The sequence below is a fragment of the Crocuta crocuta genome, unplaced genomic scaffold (assembly GCF_008692635.1).
Source record: "Crocuta crocuta isolate KB4526 unplaced genomic scaffold, BGI_CrCroc_1.0 scaffold119, whole genome shotgun sequence".
Classification (NCBI taxonomy): Eukaryota; Metazoa; Chordata; class Mammalia; order Carnivora; family Hyaenidae; genus Crocuta; species Crocuta crocuta.
The window spans coordinates 9,370,994-9,384,142 of record NW_027551562.1 but is presented as its reverse complement, the minus strand read 5'-3'; the positions used below and the strand labels follow the sequence as shown (position 1 = coordinate 9,384,142).

The 13,149-nt window shown below is 57.5% G+C and overlaps 1 protein-coding gene across 1 annotated transcript in view; it reads left to right on the top strand.

Moving 5' to 3' along the window:
- LOC144219900 (maestro heat-like repeat family member 5) overlaps positions 1-13,149 on the top strand; it is a gene marked incomplete at its 5' end in the record, with an annotated part of 67,602 nt that overhangs the window by 40,559 nt on the left and 13,894 nt on the right. Inside the window, 5 exons of the mRNA XM_077750017.1 lie at positions 667-802; positions 1,069-1,241; positions 5,011-5,160; positions 5,907-6,061; positions 12,587-12,746. Coding sequence (XP_077606143.1) covers positions 667-802; positions 1,069-1,241; positions 5,011-5,160; positions 5,907-6,061; positions 12,587-12,746 — 774 coding nt within the window. The remainder of the gene's footprint in view (positions 1-666; positions 803-1,068; positions 1,242-5,010; positions 5,161-5,906; positions 6,062-12,586; positions 12,747-13,149) is intronic.

Sequence of the window (13,149 nt, the reverse complement as noted above, 5' to 3'; positions counted from 1 at the left end):
CAGACTCCTCCTGCATTCCCAGGGTGAAGGGGACCCCTCTAGAGGGGCTCAAGGGGCCTGCAATTCATTCAAAATCAGTTTCCGCAATGCAGGACACGGACTGTGGCCAGGGCAAGTGAGGCACTCGCGTGGGGCCCAAAATTTACACAGACAGCAAAACACCCCGCAATCAAGATAAATAATGTGGTGTTTTAAAGCAATCTACTAGGCAAATGGACCATGGCTGCGGGCTGCCTGCCTGTTGTTATAAATAAAGTTTTATTGAAACCAGATCTGGGGTTGGGGCCAGGGGAGTGAAGCAAGATGAAGTAAGGTGGTGGTAGTGCAGACCACCTCTTTACGTACAATTTTAAAACTATCATTATCAGGAATTGTTACACTCATTTTGACTTTTCTAAATATTGCTTTAAAATATCATTTCTCTTCGCTTCTGAGTTTGGGGCAGTCCCTTAAGTTTTGCCCGGTGTGCCCTGAGCTGTTGACTATAGTGGCCCGGCTGGGTGGGCAGAGCCTGGGCCCGGGGTTCTGAGAGCTGAGTCCCAGCCCGGCCGCATGGTTGGAAGGGATGCATTCTGATGCTGGCCGAGCTGGGGTGAGTGCACAGCAGTGGGGAGACCCTGTGGTAGGGTAGGGTCTGCAGCCGCTGTTCCCATACTCTCACTGCAGACAAAAGAGGACTTCCAGAGGATTGGGCAGCTGGTGGGCATGCTGGGAATTTTGTGCCAGGACCCTGATAAGACCACCCAGCACTCCAGCCTGGAGGCGGTGTCCCACGTCTACCAGCTCCTGATGCGCCAGAGAGGTGAGCCTCCGAGGGCCACCCTGACCATAGCCTCCGCTGAGACCACACCCACACTCCTGGATACAGCCCATCCCAGATCCGCCCCCACACCCGCATTTAACCCCAACCACAGCCCTGTAATGCCCGCTACCCCCAGGCCGTCCCCATAAGGGCACAGGCCTGACCCTGAATACAAGTGACCCCACCCTAACTCCTGCCTGCCCCAACCTGGACCCCAGCCCACCTCTGCCCTGCCCTCACCCTTGCCCACTCCCGCCCCCGGCCAGCGAGACAAGTTCTGCAGGTGGAGGCGCGGGCCCCCAAGCAGCTTTCCCAGGCCAGCAAGGATGGGGCCCTCTTCTGGAGCAGCGGAGATCGGAAGGCAGCTCCTCCGGCCCCCCAGGAGATGGCATTCACGAAGGATCACATCTTCCAGCCTGGCAGCTCCCAAGTCATCAAGGTCAAAGCCCTTAAAAGGGTGGGGAGGTCGGGGTGGGGAGGCGTGACCATGCTCTGCTCCGACCCCCACTACAGGACTTCCAGCTGTTGGGGTGGCCCTGCTGCACCCCAGGGTCAGAGCCTGAGCCAGGTGTAAGTGTGAAAACCAAGGCCGGGATTTCACCCGTGTCTTTGGTGGTTAACTGAGAGAGTCTGGAGAAGGCCGCAGCCCTGGCCTGGGACCAGGGAGTTGGGGGATGAGGAATTGGAGGGTGAGACCAGGGACAGACCTTGGGGTCAGCAGCCCAGGCTTGAGTCCCAGGCCCCTCACGGCTGTGCAGTCTAGACAAGCCTTCTCCCCTCTCTGACCTCCCAGCTTTCTCAGTACGATAAGCAGACTGGTACTGTAAAGTCCTGGCCACCATGAGCAGCCAGTAAATGGTGCTTTCAGGATGGCTCCCACGGCGGGTGTTCCTTAAGGCACCAGATGACCTCCTTCCCTTTGCGTCTGGCTTTTGCAGGATGAGCATTCTGCAGAAATATCCCTGAATCCCTCGTTTTCCCAGGGGCCTCTCAACCCTCTGAAAGCCAGGCCCTCCTCCTGTGAAGGCAGAGCACGGCTTCTCTTGCATGGTCATCTGGTCTACCTCAGCCGGCTCCTCCTTGGTCAGCGGCCTGGGGGAGCCCAGCAGTTCCCCGAAGTCCCTTTTGTCCCCCCATGAGACCCTGTAGCCGTGACGTTCTGTGCCTGATTGGTGTTCTCTTGTGAACATGAGTGAGTCTAAGGCACCGAGTGTGGGCTGGACACTGCTGTTAACTGGACATGGGCTGGGTGCTGGTGTTAAGTGGACATGGGCTGGGTGCTGGTGTTAAGTGGACATGGGCTGGGTGCTGGTGTTAACTGGACATGGGCTGGGTGCTGGTGTTAACTGGACAAGCCGTGGTTCGTGGAGCCTCATGTTCTGAGTGGTCCGTTCATGATGTCTCCACACGGTGACTTTGCTCGTCCACTCTCCGTGTTGAGCCCGTGGCTAGTGAAGACCTGTACTTGCCATGCTCGTTGGTCTCTCCCTGTTGGACTTGAGCACTCCAGGCCAGAAGCAGGGTGTTGCCAGGGCCCAGTGCAAGGGGCTGGTGGTAGAGCCAGCCTTTGATAGCTACTCCTCAAGTCAGATTGAACGAAAGGAAGGAGTGGTCGCACACGCTGGCGAGTGCCCCAGCACGTTCTGAATCCAGCCCTGGCTCATGCCGGAACCTGCGTTCTGTGCAACTGGAGTGACCTTTAGTGCTGCCATCAACCAGAAGTGTAGGATGCAACATCTAAAGCCCGAGGGCCAACACATCAATTTTCCAGTCCCAGAAGGGGTAAGCCTAGCTTGGCTTCAGTTTATGCCAAAGAACCTGGGCTGGGGGCAGAGGCAGGGCAGGGCAGGTGGGAGGCTACCAGCTCAGAGGGAGCCGGTGGTGAAGGGGTCCCAGAGCACTCGGAGCTCTCAGATGGACTGAGTAGGCCTTTTCTATCATGCTTTGTCCCAGCACACAGGAAGTGGGTGTTCAGCTCTGGCTCTCTCTCACCTTTGGACAAGAGACAGTGACAGACAGGAGCATAGAGAGGAGATAGGAGGGTCTGCTGATTTAGAGATGGTAGATCTGGGAAGGTTCAATATGGAGAACCAACCTGGATTCTGTCCCCCAGTCGGCCCTTGATTCCCTCTGTGGTCTTGGATATACTACACCTTTATCACCAGCACCAGCATCACCATCACCATCACCATCACCATCACCACCACCATGATCACCACCATCACCCCATCACTGTTACCACCACCGCTACCACCACCATCTCTACCATTACTGCCACCTCCATTTCACATTCATTCATGCCCTGGGTTAAAAGTAAGACGTCTCAAAGGTGCTCACCAATCCTGACATTGCAGTTTTCTGGGATTCTGGGAATCTAACCACCATCCCAACTTGTACTTCTTCACAAACATTCTACATGCTAGAACCTTAACCAAAATGTAACTTTTTATATAACAATTTTATAGATTTTTTTTGTTTATTTCTATTTTTGAGAGTGAGAGAGAGAGAAAGTACAAGCAGGGGAGAGGCAGAGAGAGAGGGACACAGAAGCTCCAAAGCAGGCTCCACGCTGACAGCAGAGTCCCTGACACGGGGCTTGAACTCACAAACTGTGAGATCATGACCTGAGCCGAAGTCAGACACTTAACCAACTGAGCCACCCAGCACTCCCCTGCAAAAACAATTTTATTTTATTTATTTTTTTAAATGTTCATTTATTTTTGAGAGGGAGAGAGAGAGACAGAGATACATGAGCATGGGAGGGGCAAAGAGAGAGGGAGACACAGAATCGGAAGCAGGCTCCAGGCTCTGAGCTGTCAGAACAGAGCCCGACATGGGACTCGAACCCACGAACCGTGAGATCATGACCTGAGCTGAAGCTGGACGCTCAACTGACTGAGCCACCCAGGTGCCCCCCCAAAACAATTTTAAATGTAATCTTCTAACAAATGTTCTAACCAGATTTATAATAGCTTAATATGTTTAAGTTGTTATAAACTACAAATATTCCATTAAAATTTTGAACATTCTAACCAACAGCTAATCCTAATATTCTCACAGACATTTTACCAAACTTTTAGAATAATGATTCTAATAAATATTCTAACATCTGTTATTTAATGCTTTTTTTTTATCTAAATATTAATACAAACATCCTAACAGACTTTCATACATTTCGCCAAATACCCTAGCATGCAAAGAAACATGTTACCTCCCTCAGCATCTTTGAAACTTCCAACCTGTCAGTCCCCGTCACCAGCATTCTATCTTCCTCTGACTATCAGATGCTCTGAGTCGGAGTCTTCCGATAGAACTTTCCGGGAGGATGGAAGTATCTCTGTCTGCACTATGTAAGGCAGCCAGTACTCGCTGGAAATGTGGCTAGTGCTGCTGAGGAACTGAGGCTTTAAATGTTACTTAATTAAGTTTAAGTTTAAATAGCTGTGTGGCTGGTGGAGACCATATCGAGCAATAATGCTCTAAGTCTTTCTGGAAGGTTCCACCCGGGCTGCCCAGGGCTGGCCCAGCCGTCCCTGTCAGAAACTGTAGTCTGAGGCTCTGGAGCCAGGATCTCACCCACCACCTTGCATTTTCCCCAAGAGCCTCTTTGTCACCCCAAGCGGCTCATGGTCTGGACTGGGAGCCACTCTTGGGAGAATGTGGGCAGAGGCCAGTCGGCCTTCTGGGGAGGCCCTACCACAGGACAGGAGCCCTGGGCTCTGGACCCAGCCTGTGCTGTGGTAAGGGCACCCACGCACCTCTCTGGGCCTGGAGGGTGGCCTGGGTGACCTTGAAGGCCCTTCACAACTCTGAAGTTTAATGCTCTTTGTTACAATGATGGAAGGAGGCCTGGGGCCTGACGTGAGGAGCCCCCAGGTGGGCGGAGGCTGGCAGATGAGGAAGCCAGCGAGGTGAGGACAGGGCAGAGGAGGGGAGGAAAGGGGACTGGCCGGGCCATGCAGGTCCCAGACAGGCACTGGGGTCTAAGCGAGGAAGGGAGCCATGCCTCTGCCCTACAGTGGGCATCACTCTCTCCCTCCCTGCCCCCGGGCCATGGCTGGCTCAGAGACAAGTGTAGGTGATCACGTGTGGTGGTCCTGGAGGAGAGGGGCTCAGAACCTGATGGGGGGGGGGTAAGCAAAGGCAGGGGCGGACACCTGGGCACAGGTGACCCACAGTGACAGCTGCCTTCACTCCTGCCGGCACAGGAGGTCATGAAGCATCTCACGATGGCAGAGCTGACCGACCTCATCTGGACGGCCGTCAACGGACTGGGCTCCACCAGCCCCTCGCGTGTGCAGGCGGCTGCCAACATGCTGCTCATCGCCATCCGGGAGCACGGGGCCAAGCTGGAGACCGTGAGGGGGCTGGGGCACCCGCTGAGGGGGGGCCGGGACAGGTCAAGGGCAGAGGGAGGCCCGGCGGCCGCAGCTGGGGCGAGGGTCTCTGAGCCGAGGCAGCGTCCCTGAGCTTAGGCCTGACGGGGAGCCACAGACCCCACCCCGACAGGTTCCACGGAGGGAAGGAAGGAAGGAAGGGGGGAGGGAGGGAGGGAGGGGGCAAGGAACAGCCCAAACAGGCGTCCTGGGGCCCTGAGTGGCTCCAGGCTCCAGCATAGGACACGGGCAAGGACAAGGCACGGACCCTTCCAGAAGTTCTCGGTCCAGTGGACAGGCAGACACAGACAAATAAGGACTGAACAACGTAGGAAGTGTACCCAGCGGGTGGGGGTGGCCCCCCGGAAAAGGATGGTTGATACCGAGTCCTACAGATAGGGCGGCCCTGGGTGGGTGAGCCAGGGGACCGGAAGTGGAAGGGAAGGGGTGCCCGGGCTCCCAGAACAGCATGTGCCCAAGTGGCATGCTTGGGACGTGACGAGGCGGGTGCGTCTGAGCCTTCTGGTGACAGGGCACTGTTCGGGCAGACTTGGAGGGCCTCACATGCCAGGGAAAAGGTGGTGGGTCCTCTCTCCCCTTGGCCTGAGACCCCCCTTCTGACCAGGCATCCGGGGCGGGGAAGCACCTCCCCTCAGACTCCCCCGGGCAGGGCCTGGCCTCCCCTCTCAGACCAGCTCTCTCCCTCTACCCTCTGCCTCCCCACACAGGTCGCCAACCTGGGCCGAGCCATCCACGTGCAGCTCTGCTCCATCCGCCTGCCCCGAGCCAAGAACAACGCCCTGCACGCCGTCACCCTGCTGGCCCGGAACCACGCCCCGGAGCTGGTGGCCACCCTGCTGGACTGCTCCAGCCCCTTGGACAGGTGCCCGGCCCCACCCTCCCTCCTCCCTCCTCAGGGCACAGGGACCCCCCCAGGCCTGGGTGCAGGGAGGGAGCCCACGTGCCCGTTCATTTCCTGCGCACCTCCTGAGGCAGGCTCCGGGGCCGCTGCTCACCGCCGTTCTGTGGCTGCTCCACGCAAAACAGCCCGGCCCGGCCTCTGTCGCCTGTTGCCTTGTGGACCTGAGGTGCACCTGCAGGACCCCAGCCATCCCTCCCGGTCCTCCGAGGACCTCCCCTTCCTCCCCCACCCCTGGTGCTCACCATGGCCCTTTTGGGTGGGGCTGGCTTTCTCCCGAAGCCCTCAGACCCCCGAGTCTGGAGGTGGGCTAGCGTTCTCAGCTGCCACAAATCCCTCGCACCGAAACCTGCCCCGCCCACTTCACACCTGCCCCTGCGGAGAAAGCACGCGTTCTTCATTCCCGGCCACACACCTGCACCTCTCCGCACACCCTCTCCTGGGCCCGCCTGCACCTCTGACGCCCTGGCTTCCACTGAAAGGTAAGAAGGCGCCAGAAGAGAGCGCCCTCCAGCTCCCAGCACCAGAGACTTGTTTCCAGAAAGATCTGCTTTCCACATTGTTTTTAGTAACTTCCAGGGTTCTGGAGGTTTGGTTTGGTTCGGTTCGGTTCGGTTCGGTTTGTTTCTTTTGCACTGGGGTCAGAGAAGGTCGTCTGCAATGCTTCTGCTTTATGGAATTTGCAGCTCTTTTGAACAGCTGCTGTGCATGTTGTACCGGCCCCTGAGAACAAGGTGTATTTTCCATCGTCAGGTCTGGGGGTTGATGAGCATCCTCAGATTTGCCTTATTGACTGTGCTGGATATTTATTTAACCGATGTCCATTTTGCTCTGTCTCGTTCTGAGAACGGCACGTCGAAGTCATTACTAACGCATTTCTGCCCACGGACCCCTCCGTCTCCTGCAATTTCTGCCTCATAAAGGTGGTTCTCAGGGGATTTGTGCAGACACACAGCTTCCTGAGCAATGGCGACTTTGGCATTATTGAGCGCGGCTGCCCTGTCACACGTGATGCTCCGAGGGCTTGCGTTCCCCTTTGTCTGTTCCCAGGATAACATGCACCTGCGCCCCCTACGTTCCCGCAGCAGCCCGGTGTGTGCCTGTCGTCCCACATACAGCGTAGAGCCTGGTTCTGATTTGTGGTCCAAATTAGAAGTCTGTTTCTTTGAACAAGGGAGTTAAGTCCTTCCTTCGTGTTTATTGATACGACTGGTCTGTGGAGTCCCCACCCCGGCCCCATATCCCAACCTGGTGTGTATTTTATTTTATTTGCTCCATCTCTTTTTCTACGGGAGGTGTGTTCTTTGACCCTTAATGTTTTTCATTTAAGAAGAGTTGTATTTTTGCAGCAAGTGCTATGTTTTCGCTCTTCGCCTATTTGAATGCCCACAGCCCCTTGTTTTATGGTTTCAGCTTTCGTTGTCTGGTTTACCAGTCTTCTACGGGTCCCTTCTACCTCCCGGCCCCCTGCCCATAAAGCCAGCTCTTCTGCACCCCCGCCTTCCCTCCTGGGTTGTCCCTTGGCCAAAGCCTGAGCTCTGGGGCCGACACACGGCCTTCCCTCCGCTGGAGAGCCCTCATCCTGTCCTAAGTGGACGAGCCGGTCTCTGACAGGCTGGGGGCCCGGCTCCAGCTTGCCCTGGGCACCGGCGTGTCACCAGCCGTGTGCCTTGAAGGACAGCTTGGCCGGTCTTAAAATCCTTGGTTCACACTTTATTTTATTAGGTCTCGTGACAGTAATTTTTTTGCCTTTGTAAATATGTTTGTCTTTGCAAGAGCTCTTTCTTTTTTTATTATGTTCATTTATTTTTGAGAGAGAGACAGAGCACGAGCAGGGGAGGGGCAGAGAGGGAGGGAGACACAGAATCTGAAGCAGCTCCAGGCTCCCAGCGGTCAGCACAGAGCCCGGCGCGGGCCTCGAACCCACCAACCCGTGAGATCACGACCTGAGCCGAAGTCGGATGCTGAACCTACTGAGCCCCCCAGGCGCCCCCAAGAGGTCTTTCGGCCTCAACACCTTAGAGCGTGTTTCTTTATCTTTGAAATTTAACCATTTTATTAAGAAATGTCTCAGAGTCATCACTCTGTGTCAGCTCTCGCAGGACCTGGTGGGCCCTCTGGGTATGTAGATGCATCTGTCGGTGCTGGCATGTTTCTGGAGAGTTCTCTGGGGCATTACTTTAAATACTAGTTGTAGTCCCCCGCTTCATTTCCCCTTCCAGACCGTGACCCGGGTGCCCCGGTGCCCTGGCCCGCCTTCGCCCGCGCTACCGTCTCCTCCTCTCCGCTGCTTCCGCGGCCGTCTTTCCGCTTTTCCTCCAGGCCCCTCGGCTCACGCCTCAGCCCTCTGGGCATCTTGCATTTTTCCCACTTGCCCGATAGTGTTGTCATTTCTTCCACCTCTTCCCTGAACTCGGTCAACTCTCTTTTCCTTTCTTTACTGAGGTCTTTCTCTTTCTTTCTTTTTTGAAGTTCCAATTCGAGGCGGCTCTTCCTATCTTTCCGTGCTCACTGGAGTCTGTGGGGCCCCGTGTGCGGTGTGGCCTCACCCCTTTATGGCCCCAGGCTGCTCTTTAGGGAGGGGTGTCCTCTCTTGCGCCTTGACCGTTTTTCCTGGTTTTGCAGCAATTCTGTGGATCCGTTCATTGTGTTCCCCTTCCTATAAAACACCACTGGCGTGTTCTGCAGGATTCCAAGTTCAATGGCACCCTCTTCTGTTTAGTTGGGCAAAGTCCAGATAATTTGGTAGATTCTCTGTCTTGCTGGCAGGAAAGGGTCCCCTGTCCTCCAGTGGGGGGCTTTCTGAGTGTCCGGGGGGTTTGGTTCTTTTTTTTCTCCTGCAGGGCCTTACATTTTTCTCGTCCGCACTGTCCCTTTTACCACCCAGTATCCAAAGGCATCTCGTGCTTTTCTGCCCCTTCTCTCCCCCCAAAGCTGTGCATCTCGGAGGCTGCCCTTCAGGTCGGACGGGCCTTTCAGCCCCTTTCCTGTGCTTAGTGCTCTTTTTCCCTCGTTGCCTGTTTTCAGACGGGGGATGGGCTGCATCCTCCTGGGGGTGATTTGTTTCCATCCTGCACCGTCTGCGGCCCAGAGCCTGGGCAGGGCGGCGGTGGGCCCGTGTCTCGGCTGCTGACTGTAAGGCTGAGGTCCCCATGTCCTCCGAGGTCATAGTTCTTGTGCGATGTTACCTTTCCCTCCTTGCTCCGCGCTGTTTTTCAAGGAAACTTGAAGCGTGGGGACCCTGGAGGCCACCTTTGTCTCCAGGCACCCAGAAGTCTGCTGTTCCCTTTTGTCTGCATTGCAATTTATATCCTATTTCCTCAGTTCTAAGAAGCACATTTTTCACATGTTAACATCTCTGAGACAGGAATGCATTTTGCACCCAAGGCGCCTGACCCCCGGGGTCTACGTGGGCTTCTCAGTCACCTGGGGACAGGTCAGTCGGAGATCACTCCGAACTCAAAAGTCTGTGCCTGAGGTTTCTCTTTGAGCCGCACTGGGGTGTGAATTCGGGCCCCAAAACAGGGTTTGGGATTCTGATCTCAGGAGAACTCCCTCCCGCCCAGCGTGCTCAGGGGGCGTGCGGGTCTCCTGGCTGGGTCTCGCTTGGGTTTTTATCACCCTAACGATGAGCGCCCAGCACCTGGGGCCCCGCCTCTGCGATGGGGTTTGACTCCCACCTTGAATAATTTTTCTTTTTTAGAAGCACATGAAGCTATGTGGTGCGTCCTAACACTGCAAACAGAATTGCGTAGAATATATCCTGCCAATATTCTTCGGTCACGTGGCTTTTCCCCTCAGTGGTAAATGTGTGTTTACGATTCCGTCCAGTATGTTTCGCATAGTCGGGGCTCGTTCACTCATGTCGCTGATTAGTGTCCCATCCTGTGAACGCCAAGTCCCCTTTCTGCCACAGAGGGACACCTGGGTTGTTCCCTGCTTGTTCCTACGCGCCCTCTGCGCTCCGTCCCCGCCAGCTGTGAGTCTAGCACACAAACGTCCGAGTCCTAAAGCCCCACCCGACCCAACTTCAACAGAGGAGCCAAATCCTTCTCCAAAGCGCACAGCACCTCGCGCTCCCCCGGGGGCTGTTTTGAGAGTTCCCGTTGCTCCACCTTGTCCACCACCAACCTCCTAGCCGGGCATCGGGGTGCCAGCCGACCCGGCGGCATTAATCATCGGGCCATACCTGGTTGCGCCTTCCTGAGTAGAGAATGAAGATGAGCCTCTTTGCGTGCTTTGGGGCCGTTGGAGAATCTGGTGGGCTGTCCAGTGTCCTGCACACTCTCCCATCGATTTCCGGGGCTTCTGTATGTAAACTGGATGAGAGTCCTGTGTTGATGATGGTAAGGGCGTCTCCTTGCCTTTCGCTCCCCGAACGTGCCTTTGGGTGAAAAGGAGCCCCGAGTTCAGCCACTCCCACACACCATCTTAGCATCTCACCACAGTGCTGGCGATCGCCTCTCAAACTCCGGTCTCCGGCCAACCCGTCAGCGAGGTTCGTGCGGATGCGAGGTCAGAGGTCAGGGTCGGGTGCGGTGCCACCGCCAGCGTCATTCACAAGCCCGCCTGTGCCCGCAGCGCTGGGTGCTAACTTGCTCACAGCCAAGTGCCCGTGGGTCGCACTCGGCAGGGCTCTGCTGGTCTGCCCCCCGCCCCCCGCCATGCTGTCGCCCACGTTTCTCTTTCCCGGGACGTTGTGATGGCTCTCCGCGCCTGACACAGCAGGGCTCCCTCCTCCGTCCGCTGTTCTCGGCCCTCTGCGCGCCTGCATAGCCTCAGGCTTGGCCGCGTTTTCTTTCTTTTCCCTTTGTTCTCTTTTACCGTCCGACAACTGCCATGTTGGATTGGCCCTCGGCTGCACAACGCCGGGCGCACCGCAGGGCTGGCGCCTCGCGCCGTCCGCCTTCCCCGCTGCGCGGCCTGCCTCGATCGGTTCTTTACTTACAGCAGTGGCTCCTTTTAGTAATCGAATACACGCTCTGAGGCCATGGCCCGTACAGAAGCCAGGATCGTGGCCCTGACCTCCAGCTAAGGACGGGGCTGCGTCTCCAGCCCCCGGCTCACCCCCCACCGAGGCTCACCAGCCTGCTCATTTCTTTATAATTGTATTTGCAGCTAAACATAGTGCTAAACAATTTTCTTGCAGTTTTTGTAATTTTACATGAAGGGTAGCATGCCGCATGTGGCCTCTGGAGACCCGTTTACACGGGCCTGATTAACCTGAGTTTTAGGTGCAGGTTGTCTCCAGCACCATCAATCCAGCGACAGCAGCTTTTCTTCCTTACCGCTGAGTCCCGTGTCTCTTTCCAGCCCCCCCTCCTTTTTTTTAATTAACAGGTTTTCTCTTTTGGAGCCATTTTAAGTTTGTAGAGAAGTTAAGCCGGACGCGCCCCGTCCCCTCCCAGTTTCCTCCTGTGCTGACGTCTGGTGCTGCTGTGGTGCCTTCGCTACACCAGGGGCCCCACCGAAGGTCCACAGCTACGGCGGGGCCTGTACAGTGACACGTCCACCACGACAGTGTCACAGGGGGTGGCAGCACTGCCACGAACACGCCACGACCACCTTCCATGCTCCCAGCCCCTCGGCCACTGCTCTTTCTGTCTCTGTGGTTTTGCCCTCCCAGCTGCCGCGTCACTGGAGCCATGGCTTCTGTCCCTCTGCCACGTGAACCTCAGGTTCCTCCCTGTCTAATCAGGGTGACCAGCGTCACCCCCAGGAACACCTGCCTGACCCGGCTCCCGGAAGCCCGCGCTCACCTGGCCCTGCTCCGCCTCCTCACTGCTCCCTCCTGCCTCCCGACCCCTCAGCACAGGGGCCTCGGTCCCCACACCTCCCGTCAGTTACGCTCACCCCCCCCCAGGGGGCCACTTCCATTCCCGTGGCTGTAACTACGTCCTGTATAGACCCCCCTGCCAGACGGCAGCACGTGGGTGTCCCAGGGCCATTCCACACCGGACACACCTAGGCCTCCCCTCTGGCCTCCCCCCAACACCTCTGGCCTCCCCCACAAACCTGGTCTGGAAGGCTTCCATCCCGCATCTCTAGCCAAAGCTCTCGGGGTCGCTTGACTCTCCTCCCTGATCAGGGCAGTCCCCTCTCGCTCTCCAATCCTCGGTTTTTCCATCTGCAAAATGAGCACAAGGTTGCTGTAAAGCTCTGACAGCCCCCACCTGGCCCACAGTGGGCCTGGGCAGCCGGACCCCAGCAAACCCAGGCCAGAAGGAGGGGTGCTCTAAGCACGGGTGCAGGCCCGCAGCAGCAGAGGTAGGGGCGGGGGCAGGGGGCAGGGGGCAGCCAGCCCGCTGTCCACCGCACGTCCCCCAGGCCACACGCACATGGCCGTCCACCCCGCAGGCCCCCGGATCCAGCCCAGCCTCTTCCGGCCCCCCCACCCACTACTCCAGGTACCCGAGGCCCTGGTCACGGTGGCCCGCGGTGTGGCTGCACACAGCAAGGCGGCGCCTCACCACCCCTCCTTGCCCACAGCCACGCCTTCCAGTTGTGGAGGGCCCTGGGGGCCGAGCAGCCCGCGAGCCGCCTGGTAGTGGCCGAGCTGCTGGCCTGGCTGCGTGAGCGGCCGCTGCCCCCCGGGGCCGGAGACGGCGGCCCCCCGCCCAGGGAGAAGGCCCACCTGCGCTCGCTCACCGTGAGTCTCTGCCGCCACTGCCACCACTCCTGGATACTGGTGGCATCCGGGCCACCACTGTGCCAGGCGCCAGGGAGGGGGAGCCCTGGCTGCAGGCTGGGGGAGGGGGCCCAGCTCCCCACGTCCGGCGGGGGGTACACAGCGCCGTTTCTGCCCCGTCAAGTGGGACAGGGTGGTCCCTCGGGGCTGCTGAGGGCGCTCGGCCGCGTAGCGTGGCCCCAGGGTCCCAGACACGCTGAGTAGGTGGCCCCACAGCTCAGGGGCTTCAGGAAGCAGGTTCCGGCAGAGGAAGAGTGGGAGGAACAATGGAGAACCTGTCCATAGATTTGGGGGGAGTCTTTGAGGCTGCTTCCTGCAGCTCCACCCCCTGTACAAATCCCCCAGCCCAGCTTTCCTCTTTACA